The following is a 27,224-nucleotide window of genomic DNA, read 5'->3' as shown; positions in this document are numbered from 1 at the left end:
CCTGCCCCCTCACAGCAACATCTTTTCAAAGATGTCAAAGGTTTTTTTTTTTCTTGTTTTTTTCTGGACAACTAGTCAATTAGTAGACCATTATGACACATCTCTTAACCATTAGTTTTGAAAATCAGTGTGCAACCCATCCTGCACCATTGGGGCTCTGTATATGAATGATACTTCAAATCATGTAGCCTGTTGGGGCGAGATGTGCTATTACTTCAAGCGTACTAACCATCCACAACTATTAAAAGCACTTGCTAGAACTTGTACAGGCAATCACTACTCAGTTTTCTTCAGAAAATGTAGAAATTCTGCAAAATAAGTTAATTTGATAATAATAACCACAGTTTAATTAACAATAAATCACAGGATTATTGTTTTGTTTGCAACCATACTCTCCAGATAATGTCATCGGCCACTGAAAAATCTTTCGACTACTAGCATAACTGTTTAAAAGAAAAGATTTATTTGGACTGACATGAACACTGATTCCACGGTGTTTCAAGGAATAATTTTCTGTGATGAAACGGCACTAAAACAGGCACCCGCAGGGGTGTACCGCAACCCATTTGGGGTGAAATTTGGGTTGGCACGCCAAAAACTGGAGCAAATGGCAAGTGCAAAGACAGAAAGCACTTTAAGTGTGATTTACCACCCAACAAGACACCTTGCACACCACCTGCCTGTAAAACGGTTCAAACGACACACCTTGCCCCAGTTACAAACCCATAAAGCCTTCTCTAACTTCCTCCGTCTGTACAGCAGACCACATTGGTTTCCATCAGATGCACAGTACTCATTTCATCACGACCGTTTGTCCCCGAAAAGCAACACAACCACATTTAAGTAGCTAAATGTCTGAGAAATGAGCAAAAGAAAAAAAGCAATAATTTTCAAAATATTATCTACAACCAAATTCTACCCATAATTCTACATATTATTCTTCTTTTTTACTTGCATTTTACTAACTGATGCATATTGCACACAAAAAAGGCAAAAGCTGGTGAAATCTGAAGATCTGGTTGCTACTTACTGACAGTCTGACTAGTGCACCAATTATATCAGTACAGTGTTTCAGAAGTCAGAAATCAGAAAGAGCTTTATTGCCAAATATGTTTGCACATACAAGGAATTTGTTTTAGTGTCACAAGCTTCCAGTACACACAGAGACAACAACAACACACTGATAATAAAAATAAGCCTTTTGTTAGCAGACAGCAGGCTGTGAGAAAATGAGAACTACAGAGGTTAAAACAAGTCAATGAATTTGGCAAAGGTTCATAGCCTTGAATCTTTGGAAGGTATTTAAGAGAAGTGATTGAAGATTGGTGTGAATGTCCCTGGGCACTGAAGTAAATATCAAAGCAGAAGCTGTGGTCCTGAATTTGGTTCAAGCACATCATTTCAAAAAAGGTTCACTTCCCTAAACATTATCCAATTCCTCTCAATAAAGTGTGCCTACATGACTCATTTCAACAAATGAGCTGTTTTGGTTGAAGTGCTCACAATACTTTAAAGTATACTTTTTTTATACAGTCGTACACTCGTTTCCACTGAGCGGTACGGTACAGTACAATTCAGTACAGGTAACCCTGATCAGGCTTGCGTTTTCACTGCCAATAGTACCCTTACTTGGTAGGCGTGGTATATGCTGGAAAGTAGCGATCGACGATAAAGTGCGACAAGCACAACTCTGCCTCTTTTTGTTAAATGTCAGTTTTAATGAACAATAATAGCCATTATAAAAGTTTAAGTACAAAGTATAAGAGGCTTATATAAGAGGAAATAAAGACAAAAGCAAACAATTCAGTGAAACGTATCCCAGCAGGCACAAAACAGGCACACAACGTCATAAGACGTTGATATTTGGTTAAATTTCGGTTGCGACGTCGGGTGACCAAAATTCAATGTAAATTCAACGTCTAATGTCAATGTTAAATTGATGTCCAATACCGACGTCAGCTGACATTGAGATTTTGTTGTTTTTAGGTTGTGCAACCAAAATCCAACGTTAAGTCAAGTCATCTTTATTTATATAGCGCTTTTAACAATACAGATTGTGTCAAAGCACTTAACAGTATCAAAACATAACAGTAAGTCAACGTCAAATTGACGTCAACCTAATTTTCATTTTTAACCAAAATGCAACGTCTGTCCGATGTCATGTCCAATGTCAACCTGACGTTACATAGACGTCTGGTGCCTGCTGGGATGCTACAGGTCAGCGCTGTGCTATGGTAAAGTTCAAAATAAATATATAAAAGTTAAACATAACGTTGTGCTCAGACAAATCGATATGAACAGGAACAAATAATAGATTCATGAGAGCACGAATGCCTGTTAAATGTAGCCTACCCAAAAGAATTGTATCTCATGTTTAATCACTAGGGCTGCAACGATTAGTCGACATTAGACAACATCGACAATAAAAAATTGTTGACAAATATTTTTGTTGTCGAGTAGTCGTTTGATCTTATATGACCTAATGTGGTTTGACCAGTGTGGCACTGTAGTGCAAGACTGTAGTTCAGCCCTCCTAGATACAATTCAAGAGAAGACACGCACAGCGCTTCAGAGAAAATGCATCCGAGCTTGAGTGGCATTTGGATGAATATGTAAATATATATTGCGCACTTTCCTCTCAGTAACGAAATAAACACAACAAAAACTGACAGTAGTGTGAAAGCAGCAGTTAAAAATGCATCTGATTACAACGATGTGGATGTTTGCATGAGCTCTGCTTTTCAGTAATGTAACATTACTCCAGTAAAGTCAGGTCACATCATGTTTATTTATATAGTACTTTATGCAATAGATAGTCTTAGTCTTAGTCTTAATTCAAGCAGCTTTATGGAATTAAAAACCAGAGTCAGTGTCGCTTTCAGTTAGAATTACAACTTGATTTTCTGTTATAAAGCTGCTCTCCTGTGTGGAGCTAGCTAATGATAAAATATTTGTATTAGTGGGAAAAAATAATTTAAATAAAGTGACAGTTTGGTTTACAGAGATCCAAGCTTGATCTAGCTAAGGACTGTTTTGGTTATCATAACCCTATAAGGTATTTTAAGACATTATGTTGTGAATAAAATAGTTTATCCAAAGTGTCTTATCACTTACCTTTATTTTGTGTCTTATCTATATGACTTACAAAAGGAGATGTTAGGCAGAATGTGCAAGATGTGTCATTCAGTTACTTTTTCATGTAGCAAATTAAATGGTGAGAGAGTGTCTCTGTCTGTCATCTCATTTTGTGTGCCAAATACATCTATTTCAGGGATGGGCAACTTCAGTCCTGGAAGGTCCTGCAGAGTTTAGCTCCAACCCTAATCAAACACACCTGAAGAAGCTAATCAATGTCTTCAAGATCACTAGAAAGCTACAGGCAGGTGTGTTTGATTAGGGTTGGAGCTAAACTCTGCAGGACAACAGCCCTCCAGGACAAAAGTTGCCCATCCCTGATCTATTTGTATAATGAATTGGTAACACTTTACAATAAGGTATCATTTGTTAACATTAATTAATTAACATGAATGAACAATGACCAATGCATTTATTACAAAATTAATAAAAAGTTAATAAAAATGCAGTTGTTCATTGTTCATGTTAGTGCAGTGCATTTACCAATGTTAAAAAACCACAACTTGTGATTTTACATTGAAATTAACATTAACTAAGATTAGCAAATGCTGTAGAGGTATTGTTCATTCTTAGTTCATTAACTAATGAACCTTATTGCAAAGTGTTACCAATTAATTGTATAATAATTGTAATTACATAATATGCTTTTCTAAAGCTGAAGTGACCTTTATTTATGTTAGAATATGTATAACTTAATATTTTAATTAATTGCAAAAGCTGAATAATCAATCATTGAAATAATAGACGATTAGTCGATTAATCATTCCAATAATCGTTGGATTAAATCGATTATCAAAATAAACGTTTGTTGCAGCCCTATTAATCACTACAGAGACATCAGAGCCAGCGGCAAATGTCGTAAGGACTAGCCGAGCTAAGGCTGCTCTAGGCGGATACACAAGCGCTGAGCACCCGGTGATCGCATGGAGCTCCGAAATCGGCAAAATAAATGTTAAAATAGGCGCTCTCTTTATAAATAAACCGCAGATTTCAGTTTTAAACAACTATATTCTCGACTGAAAAACTCTTAAAACTACATTTCATGACAATAACAGTTTTTTTTTTTGTGTTTGCGCGCACTGATGTAAATAAGCCCAACACTCATGGACAGCAGAGCGGAACGAGTGAAGGAGAAGCTTTATCCCCTTGTATCACGCACAAGTGACGATTCTAGTCAACCAATCAGCATTCTGCAGTGAGTGGAAACGAGGCATAAGCTATCAGAGTACAGTCCACTTGAGGTGTATGTGAAAGCAGGTGGTCGACACATGCACTCTAGAAAGCTTCATGTTTGTCCAGTGTTTTCTCCAGGAGTTGTAATAAAAATGTCTTTGTACTCTTTTAAACTAAAGTTGTGGATAACTCATAACCCTCTCACACCGTCTGTTGTTGTTGTTCTGTCTCTTCAGTTTCATTTTTTACTGAGGGTGGAAAAAAGAGGTTTCAAGATGCAGTTTTGACAAATTTTAACTTGAGTGCCATGTTTTTAGAGTGGAGTGTATGGTGCGAAAAAACAAGCACATCCTAGTGAAAAAAAAAAAACAATTAAAATGTATCTGAAATACATTTATTTTGTGCCAAGTATGCTATAAATACATTTACATATTTATGTGCAGAATAAAAATACCCTGCAATTGTACTTTTGGTATACTACTAAAATTGGACCAACTAATTTTGTACTTAATGCACTTTAATTGTGTGGAAGTAGTGCTGAGGTCCAACGAAAGATATGCTAAATTAACAATAATCAAATGCTACATGTTCACATCGAAAAACAATAAGCGATGCCATAGAAGAACCATTTTTGGTTCCATAAAGAACCATTTAGTCAAAGGTTCTTTAAAGAACCATCTCTTTCTTACCTTTTATAATCTGAAGAACATTCTTTCGCCACACTTTGTGAAACAGAAAGGTTCTTCAGATGTTAAAGGTTCTTTATGGAACCATTTAGACTAAAAGGTTCTTTTATGGCATCATGAAGCAGCTTCATTTTTGTAAAGAGTGAAGTTCATAGCATTGAATCTTTGAAAGAAATTCAAAAGATATTTTTTTAAAAATCATCATTTTTTTTTTTTTTTAAATAACTGTGAATAGCACAAACCACAATGAATCAGTAAAGTTGCCTTCAGTGGCCTTCATCTTTACTTCCATATAACAGCATGCTGTGTGCCTATTTATTATGTTTTTTGCACATACTAGTCCTCAATCAGTTCACACTCAACTGATATTGGCCACATTTAAAAAATAATGTGAACAGCTAAACAAAACATGTTATATCTAATCAATAGAACAAAAAAGAGCACTAAGGCTCACGTAAACATAGGCACTGAAGTAACCAAGGCAAGCTGTGGTCTTGAATTTGGTTCAAGCTAGTTTGAACAAAAGGGTGACCAAAAGCTTTGCTGCAATGCAGTTTGGCATTTGTTGACCACTGAGACTTTCAGACAGACGGGTCCAGTTGAGCTTCAGGAAATTCAATCTGCTCTATTCTCACTTTCCTTCCACACCCTTTAGAAAGGATCGCTCACATTCCTGTGCTCAGCCTGTAGACGCAACATTTTGGTAATATGTAGGATTGGTTGTAATGAATTTGAAAGTGTTGATCATGGAGTGAAACGGGTCCTATATGATATGGAAGCATGCAGTGACATGTAGATGATGGAGCAGCGCTGTTATCCAGCTATGCTGAGAAACCAGAAAGACAGCGTTTCCTCTCCAGCCCTCCGATTCCTCCGCATATAGATAAGTGAAGAGACACGCGTTGCAGGCAACAACTGAAAAACATTTGGCTGGGTTTGACACTGAGGAACGTCTGACAGAGAAACTCTGGTGCTGGGATGTCTATTCAAGCATGAGCTGCTGTTTTAATGATCCTTTTGTGAAGACCTCAACCGTTTATTCACGAGACTGTGACAATGTTTGGAAAGGGAAAAAGAATATAAATTGATATTCACCTTGTCATAACCTGCCTTTGCCAAAAAACCGCAAGACTAGCACAGTCAAATGTACTTCCTCATAAGACTTCCTGTGTGTGCTTTTTATCTCCCCTGTGAGTGTCACCCGTCTGCAGACCTGCCAGCCTTGAACAACACCCGAGACAGCAGCTCCAGAAAGCAGCTAGACCTAAAAATATACCTTCAAAACTGCACAAGTACCACTTTTCCAGCTGTTTAGATAAAGACTCTCAATCATTTTATATAGATTGCACACCTGATGAACCATTACGGACAAATGAAAAAAATGAAAGGTACTAGTTCTAAATATTCACAATGTTACATGATGATTTCCAAACAGCAATGCAATAAATAAATAATCAGCAATATTTCAGAATGTGCATGTGACTTAACAAACAACTAGCGAGCATGTGATTGTTTCTTGAGATTAAAAGTCTTTGCAAAGACACCTCTTCTTCATGTGTATATTACTGACGTGGCACATGACATAAGGGAATAAAAACTAAACCCAAAGTGTGGGTTGAGATAAAGACTGCAAAGCTGCTAATTATAATACATAAATAATATATAATAAATCTGTTTTTGTTTTTTCTTTAAGAAATTGATTGATTTATTTCTAATTCATTGTCATTTTTGACATTTGAAATTTAGAATTCCAAAGTTATCAATTTTCTCTTTCTTAAAACTACTAAAAGCAAGCAGAATTGGTGAAATTGGAACCAGAACTGTGAAATTTCTTAAAATCACCATTGTTCAGAAACATCTGCTCAAATTTCCTTTGTAAACATCACTAGTAAACAAGCACGGTGTTGTTAAACTACACCTGTTTGTTGTGTTAAAAAAAAAAACAATGAAGTTATGGATGAATCGTTCACAATAAGACCAACAGCATGAATTTAGAAAATAGACATGGGTGAAATATAATTTCATGCCAAACTTGGGCTTTATTAACTTTTGCTTGACTTTTAGCCCTAAAAAACTAAAACCAAAACTAAAATGTCCAGGCGTTTAGATCACTAGATAAAAAATCTTGATGATACAGATGTATATAGATTGCACTAGCTTATGAACCATTAAAGAAAAGCTAGAGAAAAAAAATGCACCAAATAAATCTATACATTATGGTTAACTCATTTTCATGACTTTCAGGCCTTTCCAAACAGAAATATCAAAAATAAAACTTTCAATTATCAAAACTGTGACTTAGCACATGACTCGAAAAATTAGCATGTATGTGATTGTTTCTTGAGATTAAATGTCTGTGCAAACACACCTTTTCATGTGTATATGCAGTTTTACATACAGGGAAACAACTAAATGCAAAGTTACATGTAAACAGATAAATCTGTTTAGTTCTAATTTGTAGTTAATTGCTGACATCTAAAATTAAGGGGGTCCAAAATCATCCATTTTCTCCTTTTAAAAATTACTAAATAGATAAGGATCCAAAATTGTTAAGTGAAACTGGAACCAGAACTGTGTAATTTCTTAAAACTAAAAAGAAAAAGTCCAAACGTTAAGAAAAGTTTGGCAAAAAAAAAAAAAAATTATATATACATACATACAGTATACATATTAGGGGTTGCACCAACTAATCGGCTTGCGCACTCAACTGTTTGCGAAATGGAGCTTTGTGCTCGTGTATCCTACCTCTCTCATTCGGCACAAATCCAAATATTCCATAATATTTCCATATTTGCGATGTAACGTATTTGAATGCTAAACTATTATTTATTATATAAATGATAGGCGTTGTACTTCAGTCACGTTCCAACGGTGACACAGAGGCGCGCGTGCTGAATCCGCTGATGTTTCCTTTCTGTGAACAAATTAAGCGTGTCACAAAAATGAACTGAAACTCAGCATATATAGGCTACGTTACGTGTCGCACTGTTTTCCCCCCTTGTTTATCTGTAAACTAAATCAATTATATTTCAAGAATTTATTCCTTGTATGTATATATGCACTGCAGATTATATATATATATATATATATATATATATATATATATATATATATATATATATATATATATATATATATATATATATATATATATATATATATATATAAAAATAACAAAATGTAATAATATTTAGTATTTTCACATCTAAAAAAAAAAAAAAAATTGTAATTTGCACTACTGTCTGTTCAAAATAATTGAAAAGAAACAGAGCATAGATTTGTTTTTTCCCCTGTTGTACCAAAATCGTATCGAGCCGTGACCCCCGAACCAAGGTATGTACCGAACCGTGAAATCTGTGTACCGTTCCACCCCTAATATATATATATATATATATATATATATATATATATATATATATATATATATATATATATATATATATATATATATATATATATATATATATATATATATATATATATATATATATATATATACACACACACACACACACACATATTTATTTATTTTTTCAGCTACATCTGTTTATTGTAATAATCAATAGGGATAGGTCAGTTTGAACTAGTTTGGTGTATTATTCGTTAGGATATTAATGACACATCTCAGTGTTTTTGTTTGACACACGTGTTGTGATTTTGTCCGATGATAACCTGTTGTTTTATCATCATTTCAGGCTGTTGTTTCAGGCAGTTGCTTCAATGGTGCTGGAACAACAAATGCAGAAAGAATGATCTGAGGTAATGAGGGGGTGTGATAACCCATCCCGTATCTTCGGTATTACCAAACAATTCCACATCAATGATATCATCCTGATAATTACACCACACCAGTGTAATCACTCAGCAAATGTGTATAAACCATGAGAACATCTTGATTGGCTTTATAACCATCTGAAATTCCACCTGTGAGTGAACTACAGGTGGAGTAGAAAAACCAAACTGCTGCTTTTGATTGATCTTTGTACTTCCTGTTTTGATGGAAAAAGTGACAGTAGTTGCTCAGCCACAAAGCAGCTGGCGTGGGCTGTCGTCTTCTCACCTGACCTGATGCAGGCCGCTGAGGAGGTGAGATGGTCTGGTTAGACATCTCGAGCAACTAGAAGATGTTTTGTTGTCAGAAACGGCAGCTGGAACCAAGCAACTTCAGAGCATCATCAGCACTAGCCCTAATTAAGTTATTCATAAAGTAAAACGTGTGGTTTAGACATGCATTCGAGTATAACTGTGTATAGAAAAATTATAAATAAACAACAAAAAAAGTACATTTAAAATAATAAAAAAAAAAGACAGGTAAGAGAGGGACTTGGTTCTATGCATCAGTTGTTGATTGGATTTGAGGCCAATGAATGTGAGATTGAGGTGACAGGCATTATAATTTGATTAAAAAAAAAAAAGGATGAATTGCTGCAATAAGTTTAATAACATGCATTTTCATTTCATGCCAACTGTAGATCACTTAACTTTAGCAGCCTAAATAAAGAAATAAACAAATTAATTAATTAATTAATTAAAATATATTAACAAAAATAAAATAAAAAATAAAATAAAAACTGAAAACTCTGGAAAGTTGAAAAAAACACCACCAACAAAAAAATAAATAAAAATAATAATAATAGAATAAAAAAATAAAAACATTGAAAACATAAAAATAAATGTATATAATAAAACAAAACTTTAATAACACTGCCATAATGCTTCAAAATGTATGCACATATTACAAGAGAGTGAGGGGAAAACTGAATGCAAGTCTTGGTTATATCAACAGCAAAGTTTCTAGAAAAATTACTACATTTTAAAGATATTCTTTAGCATCACATGCACTGATGAGTCACAATAAGACCAAAGACATGTATTAAGAAATTAAATGTGGATGGTATAATACTTATTTTAAATGTAATGGTCATGTGCTTGGTATAAAGACAAACTTCTGAGATCTGAGACAACTGACCACAGGAGTCAGACTCAAAGAGAGATGATCAAGCTTCACTGCTCCTTCGAACATGTCTCCTCAGAGTCTGATATCAGTGAGGACTCTCGGTTCATGATGGTCTGGACAGATCGCTTCTCTGCCGAAGCCTCAGCTCTGAGCACACTCATATATCTGACCGCACAAGTCTGTACTGCTTCATTTAGTACTAGTATTTCATTCCAAGTGCTGCCAAAGACATGTTCACTCACTGACGATTAGCAGTATTAACAGACTACTTGAGTTTAATACAAACAGACAAATTGCTGTATTGAGGGATTGAACAGACAAACTCACACTCCTCTTTTAACCTGTCACAACAGATTCAGGTTTCAATGGCACACATATCCAGTTAGAGCACTGCCAACACTTTACATAAACGACATAACTACTCTCAATGAGCACTTCCCTACACACACAGGCCTAAAATAGTCAGGACACTGGTGCCAGACCACAGATTGGGTGGTTAGCGTGTGCCATGCCCCGTATCATAATCACAGCCATTACACATACACACACAAACACAGATTCTGAGCTCTTCATTTTGACAAGACTGACGCAACACTGTGAGAAACGTCAGCGATGAAGCTTCTCTTCCTCCTCCTCAGGCACACATCACATTGTAGCATTCTGATTCTCTGACTCACTTCCCAGAATTCTCTGAGGCAACAACCACACACACACGTTCATTGTAACTGTTCAGGACAGAACAGAGACCAGAGATACGATCAGACTGATCTGACAGCAGAGGCTTCAGATTCTTACACTGGTATTTCATCAGCACGTAAACTCATTTCACACGGTTAACAGCAGAGATATGAATACTCACTCAAATTTTATAGGGGTGTCAATGTTAACGCGTTAACGCATGCGATTAATAAAAAAAAAATGTACGCGTTAATATTTTTTTAACGCAGATTAATCGTTTGATAAGGTTTGACCACAACTTCTTCCAGTCATCGCAGAGCGGAAGGTCATCTATCATTGTGTGATGAGGGGACAGCACCAGTGTTGCCAGGGTATCGGCACAAGTGGGCTACTTTGAAAATACAGTCGCGGGAAAAATTACAGAGCCGTGGGTTGCGGTTTTTTGGGCTACTTTTATAACGTGCCACAGCCGCCCAAAGTGTATATAGACAAATAAAAATTAAAAGATCCTTTTACTAGTGTGTATTATACTTGGAATGTATCCCTGACAACTTAAGAACGGAGAGGCGGTAACATCACAAACAACGTGAGTTTCAGCAGAACACATGTTAAGGCTTTTACACAGCAGAAATAAACAGGACAACAGACACTATAGATTATATAAGATAATAAACACACGATTATGATAGATATGGTCTGTATGTGATTTTTTTTAAATGAATGTGTACGTCTGAAATGCTAATTTGTGCAGCGATATAAAAGGCTATAAATAGCATATTTTAACAACAGTAAACGACCAAATTCCACATGTGATCGCAAAAGGAAGTTATTACAAACACTAGATGGTGGTTTGAAGTGAGTTCTGAGTAAAAGTGTACTATTAATCTCATAAACTGTTTTATGTAGCATGATGCTAATGTTAGCTCTAATACAGCTGCAGAACAGGTCCAATTCTTCTTCATAATGCGTTTTATCATAATACTTCACGTAAGGTCACAAGAAAATGTTTTGTTGTATTTATTTAGAAATACTTTTGATAATAGTTGGGTAAATGTATAGTGGGATTGAAGCGATGCGGCTTAGTAAACGTTTTATTGCCAGTTTAAAGGATGCAAATGATTTCTGTTATGTATTGTAGTTATTGTTTTATCTTCAGAGCGGCATCAATCTGCACATTCAGTGATCAGACCGTAAGATGGTTGCCATGGTTACCACTTTTATAAGTGGGTGTTAGTTAGAGAATTCAGATAATGCGTGTTAATAACAGACTGTCAATTCATTTGTATGCGTTTATGGGCAGATTTTGACCTTTCCAATATGGCAGATGCACTGATGTGTGACAGTAATTAACAACAGTTGCATCTCGCTGTTTACATCTATTGTTATTCATCATGTTATTCAGTTGGTATGTTCAGCTCATCAGATGTGTGGCCGCAGTGACCAGGGCATCTCATCACTGAAAATCATGTTTCTCTGAGATTAATCCACACATAAATCTGATCCTTCACCTGATATGAGACAAGGGCAACACGATATCAAAACTGACCTGCTTTTACTAAAATACCAAATGAAAGATCAGATCTATCAGCACAGACATTATCAAGCTCAACAGAAGCATTACGATTAGAGATCACTGTGTTTAGCCAAAGGCTGCATGATTAATTGAAATAAAACCAAAACTTCAATATGGCTTACTGTGATTATTAAATAAAAAAAAATATTAAATATATATAACATGTATGTAGTGTTTCTTCACCCCTATAGATATGGTCATTTTAGTTGTAATGTAAAATAACATTATTATTGTTACTATTATTAAATTATTATTAGATATTCTTGTATATTAATTAATAAGTTTACAATAGTAATTTCTTTTTGATTGATTTTACAGCCATATTGATATATGACAACAAAATAGTGGTCAAATTGTGCATATATACACAGTATTATAAATGATGTTTTATTTATTTTACAGTGAAATATTACAAAAGTAACTCCTTATTTTATTTCTTAATATTTATTTTATTTTTATGGCCATATAGATATATAACCACAAAATTGTGGCCAAATTGTGTAGCCTTACAAAAAAAGCACAACAAGCCTGGAGTATTTTTTCTAATTACATTTAAAAAAAAAAAAAAAAAAAAAAAATTAGGCTTTTTCCTCAAATCGTGCAGCCTTCGTTTATCCCCAAGGCATTTGAGACCGTTAGCTGCCTAAACATCTAAAACTAGATGAACTGATTTCTGTTGGATTGCAAAGGATTTCAGTACATCATGTGCAAACACATCTCTGTCCATGACAGTCATATGATTGCACAGTTATGTAATGTATCACACTCATCTCAATCAAGATAGCTTTTGTACGGCGTTTCACACAGCTGTACCAATCTACAGTGTCTAAGATAAGAAAGTACCTCATGAAAGTGGTCCACACAACCCCTAAGACCTGGATCATGTCTTAGTGACCGCAAAAACACCTCAAATGTGTGTTTCAGCGTGGTGCTGCGATCACTGCATTCTTTACAATAGCTGACGAACCGCATACCACAAAAGCCAGTGAGGGATGATGGGCCACACCTGTGCTTGACAGTGATCGACATCGCCTGTCAAATCCAGTTCTAATGCTCATTTGATTCACAGCTGCAGGCCACGTCACAGAGAAATGGGAAGCCATCTTTACCATGAGCTACTAAGAAAAAGTCTGATATTTAAGCCGATGCCAGAATACTGCTGATTTGGCAAGAGATTGGACCCTACAGAAGACAGACTGAAGCATATGTGATCCAGCTGCGAGAAACACAGAGTGCTGCAGGAATGACGTACTTTTGGAGGTCAAAACCCATAAACCAGTTGCATTTTAGCACTTTCAGTTCTATCCTCCTGAGGTTAATGGCTTTTTTTTAATGCGTTTTTGGTTAAATGCCTAAACTCATCTACTCACTGGTTGCTTTCACAGCCTCATTATCAGGGAAAATCTTTTTAAAGAATGAAAGACTTGTCTGAAGCTTAATTGTAGTGATGCTGAAGTCATGTGACCGTGGTGTACTTCGTTTATAGCCTACTTTTAGCTTTTTACTTCTGGTGATTGTATTTAGGCATCAAAATCCATAAAGTTGTGTTCCTCTGTGTACGAATCAAACTTTCGTTAGTCACAGAGCTTATTTTCTACACTAATCCTAAAACCAATGAAAACCCTACTGGGTTTTTGCAGAGGGAATCAGAGTGATGTCAGAGTAGTGATCTTATGGTAAAGGCAGGAAAAGATCCAGCCTGATCTTACCTGAACGGTTTTCTTGATTCTGTGAGAGGGTCCGGGATACTCTGGAGAATACAAGTCTGTCAGGAACAGGGAGTTGATGAGTGTAGACTTCCCCAAACCTGATTCTCCTGCAGGACAGAGAATGAAAGGTTACGTCAGAGATTTCAGGACGTGACTCACTCATCACTTCTGTTGGATGGTGAACAATGACTGTCTCGAATTTGAGTCTTAATATTTCCACAAAATCTGAACAGCCATCATTCACACTGACTCCACTTGCCTGTCTGTTCATTAAACATTTTGGGTAACTTGTGGTGCCTGCTAAGGTCCAATGAAATGGGTTTTATTTTTTCCCAGATTCTGTTTTATTTAATTTCCCAACCAAATTTTGTGTTTCCCATTTTAATATTTTCTGAATTCCATTTTAATAGTGCAAGTTTTAAAGGGACAGTTCACCCAAAAGTGAAAACTACCTCATGATTTACTCACCATCAAGCCATCCTAGGTGTATATGGCTTTCTTACGCATACAATCAAAGTTATATTAAAAAATGTGCTGGCTCTTCTAGCTTTATAATGGCAGTGAATGGGTGTCGAGAGATATGCGCTCGCGAGAGAGTGGCGTTCAGCGGATGACGTAGGACGTCAGCATAGCGTAAGCTCCGGTAATTAGTGACAAACGCAAAGCGCAGAGGAGAGAGCAAAACAAAACTCTGGTCACAAATTAGAAGTACAAAACTAAGATTTGTAAAGAAACATGTCGGATGATTTCTATATAAACCAAAAGGTTTTCCTCTGCTGTAAACAAAACTTGGTTTTCCTGAGACTAGCAAATGGGAAGTCGGACTCGTAATCCAAAGGTTGTGAGTTCGAGTCTCGGGCCAGCAGGAATTGTTGGTGGGGGAGTAAATATACAGCGCTCTCTCCACCCTCAATACCACAACTGGTGGTGCCCTTGAGCAAGGCACCGAACCCCCAACTGCTCCCCGGGCGCCGCAGCATAAATGGCTGCCCACTACTCCTGGTGTGTGCTCACGGTGTGCGTGTTCATTGCTGTGTGTGCGCACTTTGGATGGGTTAAATGCAGAGCACGAATTCCGAGTATGGGTCACATCACGTCACGTCACTTTCAAGATGTCCAACACCACTCTCTTGTGAACGCTTGTACCACAGTTAGCGGAGGCTAGAGATTACGGTTAAAAAAAGTTTTATATATGGATTTTTTTTTTTTACACAAATGCATCGATTCACTTCAGAAGTCCTTTATTAACTCCCAGAGCCATGTGGAGCAACTTTTTATGATAGATGGATGCACTTTTTTGAGCTTCAAAGTCTCAACCACAGAATTTATAATTCTGTGAATTTATAATTCACTGCCATTATAAAGCTTGAAGAGCCAGGACATTTTTTTAATATAACACTGATTGTATTCATTTGAAATTAGAACGTCATATACACCTAGGATGGCTTGAGGGCGAGTAAATCATGGGGTAATTTTCATTTTTCGGGCCTTTTTTCCCCATCTCCAATATCTGCTTTAATTCTTCTGGATTTTATAAAAAAATTGTGGTAATCAAATGAATTCATAAAACTTTAACAACTAAATAATCTTTTAAAATGTAAAAAAAAAAAAAAAATCCCTTTACATTAAACCAAATTAAAGCTGCAGTCCGTAACAAATCAATATTTGAGCAAGTACATAACCAGCCAGTGTTCAAAACTACCGCCTTACTTTAGCCTGATTCACAACGGTTAGCTTATAATAATGTTATCTAACTTGAGTGGTAAGGGTAGGTTTTCGTGGGAAATTTGAGCATGGCACTGCGTCATTACGTCACGTCTGAACACATAAAGAAGTTGTCCCGGCTAGTATGCTATCGTATGTGAGGATCCTGCAGGTGACGGATCATTTATAGCCATTTCTCACAGCAGCTAGAATAATTAAATGTATCATTTTGATGGTGGATTGTAATCCAGAAAGGATTATGCGTTTATGAAACGCATGTGAATGAAATTAAATTATATTTCAGTTTTAAATGTGCTTCTGTTTACAGATAGCCTGGGATTACACAAGATTTGTATTTTAAAGAAAACCAGTTCGAAGAGAGAATAATTTGCTTTTTGGGTTAAAAGTAGGGCTGCAACGAACGATTATTTTGATAATCGATTAATCCAACAATTATTAGAACGATTAATCAACTAATCGTCGATTATTTCAATGATTGATTATTCAGCTTTTGCAATTAGTTAAAATATTAAGTTATACATATTCTAACATAAATAAAGGTCACTTCAGCTTTAGAAAAGCATATTATGTAATTACAATTATTATACAATTAATTGGTAACACTTTACAATAAGGTTCATTAGTTAACATGAACTAAGAATGAACAATACTTCACACAAAATGAGATGACAGACAGAGACACTCTCTCAACATTTAATTAGCTACATGAAAAAGTAACTGAATGACACATCTTGCACATTCTGCCTAACATCTCCTTTTGTAAGTCATATAGATAAGACACAAAATAAAGGTAAGTGATAAGACACTTTGGATAAACTATTTTATTCACAACATAATGTCTTAAAATACCTTATAGGGTTATGATAACCAAAACAGTCCTTAGCTAGATCAAGCTTTGATCTCTGTAAACCAATCTGTCACTTTAATGAAATTATTATTTTTTTTCCCCACTAATACAAATATTTTATCATTAGCTAGCTCCACACAGGAGAGCAGCTTTATAACAGAAAATCAAGTTGTAATTCTAACTGAAAGCGACCCTGACTCTGGTTTTTAATTCCATAAAGCTGCTTGAATTAAGACTAAGACTAAGACTATCTATTGCATAAAGTACTATATAAATAAACATGATGTGACCTGACTTTACTGGAGTAATGTTACATTACTGAAAAGCAGAGCTCATGCAAACATCCACATCGTTGTAATCAGATGCATTTTTAACTGCTGCTTTCACACTACTGTCAGTTTTTGTTGTGTTTATTTCGTTACTGAGAGGAAAGTGCGCAATATATATTTACATATTCATCCAAACGCCACTCAAGCTCGGATGCATTTTCTCTGAAGTGCTGTGTGTGTCTTCTCTTGAATTGTATCTAGGAGGGCTGAACTACAGTCTTGCACTACAGCGCCACACTGGTCAAACCACAGCATTGCAGGCTCTTACATTAAGTCATATGAGATCAAACGACTACTCGACAACAAAAACAATTTTTTTATAATGTCGACTAATCGTTGCAGCCCTAGTTAAAAGAATTTCTTAATATGAAATTCGAATGGCATGACAATTAGATATTAGACTGTACAGAAATTGAAATCTACAAGCTAAAACACACTATACTCAATCACGCAATGCTGATGTTGTTAACATTAATAATTTGAGAATAAAGTATAACAATAATAATACTTTGCACGGTTTGATGTGATATGAGCTAACTGATCTTTAGATTAAATCACCCCTGGTAGCGCGATTTTTGGTAATGATTTTTTCCTCAGTTGGTCAGAACAAATGTGGCAGACTTGTTACTTACTTGTTCAGATGGCAATATACAGTGAAAATTCTTATTTGGGTCATATATTCCAAGACATAGGCTAGAATCTGTGATTGCGATGTGCAGTAAACATTCACACCGGTGCGGTGACTGACAGCCACACATTCACCTCAAAACATTAGATTCATCCGCGCTGAAGCCATGCCAACTCAAAACCCACGCAAGTGAGATAATTCCGCAAGCAGCTTGCAATTCCAGGTTTTCAAACATTGATGGCGACAAAGAAGCAAAACTTACGGACTGCAGCTTTAAGTCAATATAAGTGCTGCAAAACAGAGGTTTGATTATAAACAGCCCTACTTTTGATTGGTTAATTGTGGCTAATTATACAACAATTTTACTGGATTCAATTATTCTGTCCACGTTTCACTGAAATCATAGGCCCCTATAAGGCCCAGCATTACAAATCTACCAAATTCAACACTTGGAAAGCCTGAGATGCTGCAGTTTTTCAACTTAACTCTAAAAACAGGAAACCAGTCTGGAGGAGTGACATAATGTGATCAACTCTGACATTAACTTATATGGGGTCGTTCCCTGCCTGCGAGGAGTCTGGGAAAATGCAAACGGCATCAGAAATTTGTGGAATTCCATTAACCACAAGAGAATACAACTATTTAGCTGGATAGATGGAGGGAAATCTAAACAGTCTGAAACTCAGACTATATGATAAAGTACAAACCAGGAGAAGAACCAGAGGGCTTGCCGAGAACCAAGACAAAGATGATGTTCACAAGACATTATAAACTTTATTAGTTTGCCAAGACAAGCATCAATTTCACAACTGGTCATACTTAACCTTTAACCCTTGACTCTAAGTGCTCAACTTTAGAATGCAAGTCGTCCAGCACAGTTTATAATTTATTCCTGTGATCAAAGCTGAATTTGAAACATAATTACTCCAGTCTTCAGTGTCACATGATCCTTCAGAAATCAGTCTAACATGCTGATTTGCTGCTCAAGAAACCTTTCTGATTATTATCAATGTTGAAAATAGTGGCTAATAGTAATTTTGAGTTATCACATTAAAAACTAAATAAATACATGCTGGATGAAAATGCCAAGATGTGCATAAAATCTTAAAAATGCGCATTAAAAAAAAAAAAAAAAATTTTTTAATCCAACAAGGAACCATATTTATATTACCCATATAAATTCCTTAATTTACAAAAAAAATATTGTGACTTTTCCTCAACAGATCATGTGATTGGAAAACTGGACAAATCAGCAGACCAATCTTATGTGCACAAACTTAAAATATATGAATATTTCTTCTGAATATTTAGCATTTACCTTGAAATGCCTTAGCAACCCCAAAACCACCTTAGCATCTACACCACCAGCACTGTGTCGACTACCTTTACTGAAGACCCAAAATTTTCTTAATGTGCTAAAAAAGGTAACTTATCCACTCTGTTAAACAAATATATTGCTGACATTTGATTTCCACACGCTTCTTCACCACAATGCATAAGTCTCCAACAACAAGTGACTTTTTCACAGAACAATTCCCTCAAGCATCCGAGAGCTATTCATCAGCTGGATGCATGGCAACGTGGTTCCTGTAAGGCTTGGAAACAAAGAGGACAGTGTGAAGGAAACTGGGTGCATGTTGGCACAGAGCAACGCTGGGCTTCTCTGCTGACCTTTAACAAGTGCCCAACCCTGCGCCACTTCCACAGCACGTAAAACACGGGAGAGAACCTTCAAACAAAGAAAAGCTTCTTTCAAATCCTAACTGTTTCCAGAAGGGCAGAACAACAGTGACCTCACCATCGCAACAGAAACGTCTTCCACTTATTGCCTGGAGAGATGCAAAAGCAATTGCTATCATTGAGCAGAATGAAGAAAAGCCCTACAGGATTTATTTTGCTTGCTGAATGTGGTTTTTGAAACAGGCCAGTGGTCTTGTGAAAACAGCAAGTGAAATACGGTCTTCTTTAAAATGTCATTATGAATTAGGCAAACAACAAAAGCAGGCAGCGAGTGGAGGAGCGAAGCAGGCACTGGGATGCACTTCTGCCGTTCTCTGGAGTGAAACCAGCGCAGCGGAGAGACCAGAAAAACAGCCACGATGGTGGAGTTACTGCTGGGAGACATATGATACTGAATACAGGCCTGTCAGAGTGAAGAATTTCCCTGCTGGAAGAAATTCACATAAAAAGCAGAAGATCTTGTGGAATCGTAGCTTGCAGGAGTTTTTATGGTCTCGTAACTTGCAGCTGTTTGAGGAAACTCATTTAGTACGAATGCTTTAAAGGGATAAATGTCACTCCAAAAATTTATGATTTTTTTTCTACAGTGGAACACAAAGTAGATTATATCCATACAGTGATATAATGCGATACAAAAAATAAAAATGCTGCTGCAATGATAACGTCATGTCTGTCTTGTTTTGTATTTTGTGCAAGCACAAACAAGTTTCAAGAACTGCACCCATGAGTTGTATGAACTGCTTTAATGGTTCTTCTTTATCCTTTTTGCAGCTCCACAGCATCCATTACTGTTCACTTTCATTGTATAGAAAGGACCAATGTGAATATTCTGCTGCTGCTTCGGAGTTCCACCCAAGATTCAAAATGAACAAATGTCAAGAATCTTCTCAACTGTATAATTTTGCATTTTGAATTTATAGTTATGTAGGACAGAAGACCAATCGCGATTCAGTATGCAAATATGATTATGGCACAAACCAATTAAAATTTAGTATGCAATTCAGAAGACCAATTATAGTTCGGTATGCAAATGTAAGAAAGACCAATCATAATTCAGTATGCAAATAGATGGTAGTTGTTATATGTTGGAATGGTTGTCATATGTTGAATTTATGTTTTTAAAAAAGACTCAGCAGAGTGTGATGTCATCATGGCAGTTGCAGTGTCCGAAAAAAATAATAATAATAATAATAGTGACCACGGCTTTAAAGGGATAGTTCACACAAAAAATTAAAATTCTGTTATTAATTACTCACCCTCATGTTGTTCCAAACCCGTAAGACCTTCGTTCATCTTCAGAACACAAATTAAGATATTTTTTTATGAAATCCGAGAGCTTTCTGACTCTCCATTGACAACAATGCAACTGAAAGGTTCAAGGCCCAGAAAGGTAGTAAGGACATCATTAAAATAGTCCATATGACATCAGTGGTTCAACCGTAATCTTATGAAGCTACGAGAATACTTTTTGTGCGGAAAGAAAACAAAAATAAGAAGGGTTTGGGATGACATGAGGGTGTGTACTTAATGATCAATTACACCAAGGACAAGTGGCGTCATAATTACCAGTAATTCAGCATCAAGTCGGTACTTAAATTTTAAAAACATAACACCAACCTTTCTATAGTACCGGTGCGGATTGATCTGATACTCGCTGATAGGAGGCTGCTTTCATACATTCCCATATACGCTCAGTCAAGACTCAAGAGTGACGAATGTTTCCATTTACAACATGTTTTTGAAGCACTGAGCAATGTAGTCAATCACAGAAAATGGTACACACTACAGCTATAATCCTAACAATATTGTTGGAATCATTTCAGAACGTTTTTTAGCTAATTAACAATAAAAAAATATATATTGATAGCCACTCAGAATCCATCCAACTTTTATAAGAAAACAACAAAAAATGTTTTTAGTAAATAGAACATTACTGTATCTTCTGTTGGCGTGGACGCTAATAGTTATCTTTATACTGTATATTCTCGTTCTCTGTGTGAACAAACCTGGTTTAGGTTAAGAATGTTAATAATAATGTGTGCAAATCAGTGTCTACTAATCAAGAAAACTTAATTTGGCTTTTCAGCTTAAAAATGACCACTACAAGTACATACCGTATATGATTTTAATCTTTTTTTCTTATCTAATGAAGCATATGTGAAATATTAAGCCATTAAAATGAAAATATGAGGAACCACAAGACAACACAATTATGAAAGGTGTGGTTTCACTTTTTGTGACTGAAACAATAGATCTATGTTGTCTACAAATATGCAAGAAAAAAAACAGCTAAATAATAGTGTAAATATTGTGAAATACTGCTTATGGTTGGTCAGTTTACTCTGTTTACTTGCCACGGACAGATTTGGCAAAAAAGTCAATTCTGGTTTTATATAGGAAGAAAGCTATACAGGTTTGGAACAACATGAGATTTTTGGGTGAACTTTTCCTTTAAGTAGTTATGCTCTGAATCACTCCACGCATATCAGAGTGTGTGTGCTGAGTTTAGCATTGAGGAAAAAGAAAGAGACATTGATAGATGAACAGAAAGGTGACTATGAGCAGAAGGCTTACCATTTTAACACCAAAGCTAATTACAGAGTCCTTTATTGAACTCTGCCTCAAGAATGATGACAGATCAGGGCTTTCCTGTCAGCCACCCAAAAATGCAAAACTGCGGTATCTGTAACCCGCCCTATCTCTGTGCATTACGAAACACTGTTTGTGCTGTGTCAAATCCTTACAGGCCTGCCCTGAGCAGATGAAAAACAACACACAACATGCATCCATCTAACCATCTGTTTTTCACAACATTAACCATTACTGAACACACTCCTCAAACACTACAGTAAGTCCAAACTACTGCAATCGGGGGAAATCTAAACAAGAGGCGCTGGGTGTTATGGAAAGCCGGAGCAGAGCGAGGTGAGAGTCCTGCCACTGGAGCAGCTCAGTCCAAAACCCAACAGGCGGACCGGCGAGGGTCCGGCTCGCTTCCTTTAAAGGAAATATCCCACAGCTGTGTAAACCAGGGGGGTTTGTTCCAGAGGAACTCCCCATCGCATGACAGGGGCAGGGGGGCGGGGGGACTGGGAAGCAGGAAAAGCTCGGGACTGCGCTGGGAGGGACAGAGTTTACTACGAACTTCCAAAGAACTTTCACTGGCATGGATAAAAGCAGATGCAGGAAAGAAGACCTGCCTATGAGAATGAACAATTTAAAGGTATAGTTCACCAAAAAATTTAAATTAAGAGAGCTACAGTATGCAGAAGTGATGATATTTTATGAATAAAGACTTCACTTTTTCTTTTTTTTGCACATGAAGCACATACAATACACTTTATTTTAAAGTGATCATGTAACAGTGTAATTATTAATTAGGAATAGAGTAATTGGTTTAGGGTTATTTGTACGTAATTATGCATAATTACTGTTATTACCAGAATAACTACATGTAACGTATAACAAAGACACTGTAAAAAGTGTTTGCAGTTCAGTATGCACTTCAGAAGACCAATTATAGTTTGGTACGCAAATAGACGAATAACAGAAGACCAATCATAATTCAGTATGCAAATAGATGTCAAATATTGCAGCCTGTTTACTGATTGAGTGCAATAAAAGTCAATTTGGTGTTTTTTAAAACATGTTAAGTTAAAAATAAGTTTTAAGTTTGTAAAATAAAAACACAGAAACGGCTATCACACCTAAATGTGAAATGATATCCAAAACATTTAAGGATTATTAGTACATTGCTGTACATCCACTGTAAAAACCATTAAATGTGGAAGACAAACCATCATTTTTCAGCAAGTAAAGCTTAAAGCCAATAATCCTTAACACTGATAATAAACAAATCTAAAAAAGGGAAAAGAAAGAAGAACAGACTTAAATGCCTCTACACCAGCCAAGATCAAGGCCAAGCCTTACAAGAAGCTGGTTAATCACTGGTAAATATTGACTTTAACCAGCCTCATGACTCTATCCTACTATCAGTCATCAGACAGGTCTGAAACCATAGACAAGCCCAGTGTGCATCCCACCGAGAACAGACGAACGCTCTTAAACAACAACATCTGGGTCTTTAACATCCAAAGAGAGAGAGAGAGCTGGAAGTGTTTGACAGCACTGCACTTCTTCAATTACTATGCGATTCTAATTACACGCTGTACACCAAATTGCCATCTAAAAGCTTGTTTCCTGCCCAGCGTGCAGCAGAGGGGGAGAAACTCCAGGGCGTAGTTTCTCCAGCACTCCTCCCAAAATCCCATGGAGATGGAATTCTGAAATACTGACATGTCAGAATCGCAGCTTTGGCTCTGGATTGTGAGGTGACCCCAGGTGGGCGTCAGAGCCGGTTTGAGGCTGTGTTGTGTTTGAAGTCTGAAGAGCTGAAGGTGGATGTAGATACGAGTCCTCAGGCCAAGCTAAATGAACGGGATTACAGGAAACTTCCCACTCACTAGGCCACGCTCGCACACACACACACACACACATTCCAAAAGAGGGGAAAAACCCCAGGTCCATGGGAGAATGGGAAGCACATTTGTTTTGAATGCTCATTTCTTCAAGTCCTGCTCTCTCATTCTGTTCTGCCATGTGAAATCCATCACTGATGCATTTCAGCGCACAGCTGCCAGCACCTGGCATGAAGCGGCCCGCGTGAAACCGTATACCGCTAGACACATGAGCGCATATAATCCACATAGCGCTGCATGCTGGGTCAACAGCCCTCTATTTCTGACCCCGTTTTCATTAATGTTTAACTCAAGCTCTTTTCCGTATGTCACAAACCTCAAAAAGAAATACAATTTGTTTTTAAAGGGACAGTTTACTCAAAAATTACAATTCAGGCATAATTTATTTGGCTTGATGCCATTCCAACCCATATGACTGTGCTATGGAAACCTGTTTCTGCCACTGAATTAAAAAAGAAGTAGTTTTTTTTCTCGCAATTGCAAGTTCACATTTCGTAATTCTGACTTTTCTCCAAAAATTGCGCAATATAAACTGACAATTGTGAGCTATCAAGTCAGAATTGCAAAATATAAACTGACAATTGTGAGCTATAATGTTAGAATTGCAAGATATAAACTCACAATTTTCACGCAATTCAGATTTTTTCTCACAATTCTAATTTTGTAACTGCAATTGTGTTTACATCATGCAATTTTGACTCTGTGACTTGCAATTGTAAGTTTATATCATGCAATTCTGAGAAAAATGGGCAGAATTGTGAAATAAAAAGTCACAATTACCAGAAAAAAAGCTTCCATACTTTCCTGCTTTTGTGAAACATAAAAGAAGAAACTTAGCAGATTGTTCATGCTGCTCTATGCAATGAAAGGGAAAGAGGACTGTCCAGCAATTACATTTTATTGTGTGATCCATGGAAGAAGTCATACTGGTTTTGGGTGAATAAAATGATGACTAGTTTCTTTTTTGGTGAACTATTTCTTTTAATGGTCTATAAAAAGCTCACAACTTTAAAAATAAAGAAAAGGTATATTAGATATTGCAAAAACACCATTGCAGGCTTTAGTTATCAGTGCCCTCAAGTGACACATGAGCTTTCATTTAAGGTAAAGAGAGGAATTCAATGGCCAGCAGTGGGATAAACAGGACAGAAGATACTCACCAACGACCATGAGAGTGAATTCGAAGCCCCTCTTCACAGACTTTCTGTACACTTGGTTGGGGAGATTTGCGAATCCCACGTAGCCCTCAAGGTTCTTCTGTTGCTGTAGACCAAAACCAAACACGGTCAATGGCTTTAGCAGGCGTGACTGACAAAACACTACAAATGAGAAACACGTAGGCGGCCATCTGTCACGACTGCACACGGTTACTGTTAACACCTTCATGAATCTTAAGAAACATTGTTTTGACACTCAGATAATAGCATAGAAACATGGCTATAATAATGCATGGGCTTTTTTCAAGACAAAACATCATTTAAGAAGTATATTTTTACATTTTTACATGTATATGACAGTACATGCTTACAAAACAAAAACAAAGAGTCCACTCCTATGTCTTTGTGATAATCTGGACTCTAGAAGTGACTTGGGTCCATTTGCCAACTTAAAGACCTTTTCACAGCAAGACAAATGTTTAGATTTTAATTTAATTAAACAGCTATTAATGCATCTGTTCAGACTGACAAACATTCAAATTCTGTGAAAATGATAAAACTTTTTTTACGGAGGAGTTCAAAACTCCTCGCATTGCGAAAAAAAAACTAGCCAACCAACTGGATTCACATTTTTGGTCACATGCCCAAAGCTGCTGCTGATGCTGTTATATAAAACTACAACTTGGTGGCATTTTGCTAAGCGACAGTGAACAGCTGAGGACGAATCTGGAAGTGAATCTTAAATCTGTACTCTTGTATTTGATTGAATTGTTCTCCGATTAATTTCAGAAACGTGAAGTTGCATTCTGCTGTTATTCTGTACAGTTTGCATTCCATAAGCTACACCAATTTTCATATAGAATCTGCATTTTCATTCAGCTAATCTGCCATTTTTTCACTTTACTCTGAACTGTTTGTAATAGCCTTAAAACACCAATTATAATATCTAATACTAGATTTTGAGCTAATTAGCAACACAGGCTCTAGATTTTAGAGATCTTTTGGGGAGCTGAACAACATATCCATTTGTAGTTTGTCGAGGTGTCTGAAATGACTATGCACACTTACTGCTACTTTGGAGAGCATTCAGATCAAGTTGTTCCACAGATCGATGGATGAATAGATGAAGAGATGATCAGATTCCACCAGGCAGGGAGAGAGGCATCCACATACACAAAATAAAACACAAAGAGACAGAATGAGACAAAGAAAGATAACAGCTGAAGTACATTAAGAGGTTTTCATCTGTGACTGCTGGTCTGCAACTCACAAAACCATTGGTCTGTCAATCAAACCAATGAGGACAAAGGCCATGTTTACACCTGGTATTAACATCCATCTCAGGTGAACCAATCAGACGTGATCATTCAAACCACATTCAAATAGTCACCTTACTACAGGTGTAAATGGCCAATAAGATATGGACGCTACTTGAGTTTAAGAAAGAAACACATCTGAGGAAGATTCTGTAAATATCAGTCTATTCTAGTCCTAATACTAAGCCTGTAGTGTTTTTCCAATGCTGCACGACCAAACCACTTCTCTAAACATACAGAGTTACAGGAAGGCCAGAAATGGGGCTTTAGCGCTAGACTTTCACAGTGCTCAGGCTGCCAGTAAAACTGACTTAATTGAAAAATCATCTCACTGAAGGAACCAGGCCTTCCCTGGCCTGAATAGCATTTTCTTTCTGCTGAAACAGCAAATCATCAAATGCACGGATCTGTGTTTGCAGCACATAATAACCCCCAAGTCATTTGACTATCAAAACCGTCATGTTATTCTGGTAACACTACAAAAAGCAAACGTCCTGGAGGAACACGGTAGACAGCTTGGTAGACACAAGTTTGCGATGATTATTCAAAAAGTATGCAGCAATGTACAGTAAAAGGGCGTCAGATCAGCTCAAATGACTCATGCACTACATTATATAGGATAATAGTCTTCAAAAGTCAGAACAGACCAACCTTTATACTAAATATAGTTATTCAGTGACAATCACATTTTCATAACAACAGCAAATGGCTCAAAGACTAAAAAAGGGTGTTTTCAAGCATCAAAACAATAAAAGTTTAATAGAGCTTTAAATGTAGTCTTTCAGTGTAACAATACTTCATATAACCAAAAATACTGTCAAGCATATTTATACATAAAATCATACTTATATGACATTAAAAGACTCTACTGCTTGTCAGCAAGATGTTTTTAATCATTTAAAATAATATTTAGTATGATCACCTTTTATTCTATATACAGTATAAAATATATACTTTTATTCTATTACTATAAAAAAAAAAAAAGTTGAGCAAACTTAAATTAAGGCAACCAGCTTCAGCAGATTTTTGAGTTCTCTCAACTTTTTGTTGTATAAACTTAAAAGAAGAAGTTGTGAAAACTCAAAAATCTGCT

At 36.4% G+C, this 27,224-nt stretch overlaps 1 protein-coding gene across 2 annotated transcripts in view; it reads right to left on the bottom strand.

Annotated features, from left to right (window-relative positions):
- The window catches only part of septin7a (septin 7a), a 46,321-nt gene extending 20,405 nt beyond the window's left edge, over positions 1–25,916 (bottom strand). For both annotated transcript variants that reach the window (XM_058754429.1, XM_058754430.1), the window contains exons 1-3: positions 25,884–25,916; positions 24,819–24,921; positions 13,912–14,018 (exon numbers count right to left, since the gene is read on the bottom strand). In XM_058754429.1, the coding sequence (XP_058610412.1) occupies positions 13,912–14,018; positions 24,819–24,921; positions 25,884–25,901 (228 nt within the window). In that variant the 5' untranslated portion in view covers positions 25,902–25,916. The remainder of the gene's footprint in view (positions 1–13,911; positions 14,019–24,818; positions 24,922–25,883) is intronic.
- Between the last annotated feature and the right edge of the window lie 1,308 nt (positions 25,917–27,224).

The sequence above is a fragment of the Onychostoma macrolepis genome, chromosome 19 (assembly GCF_012432095.1).
Source record: "Onychostoma macrolepis isolate SWU-2019 chromosome 19, ASM1243209v1, whole genome shotgun sequence".
NCBI classification, from domain to species: domain Eukaryota; kingdom Metazoa; phylum Chordata; class Actinopteri; order Cypriniformes; family Cyprinidae; genus Onychostoma; species Onychostoma macrolepis.
This window is presented reverse-complemented; position numbering and strand designations above follow the sequence as displayed.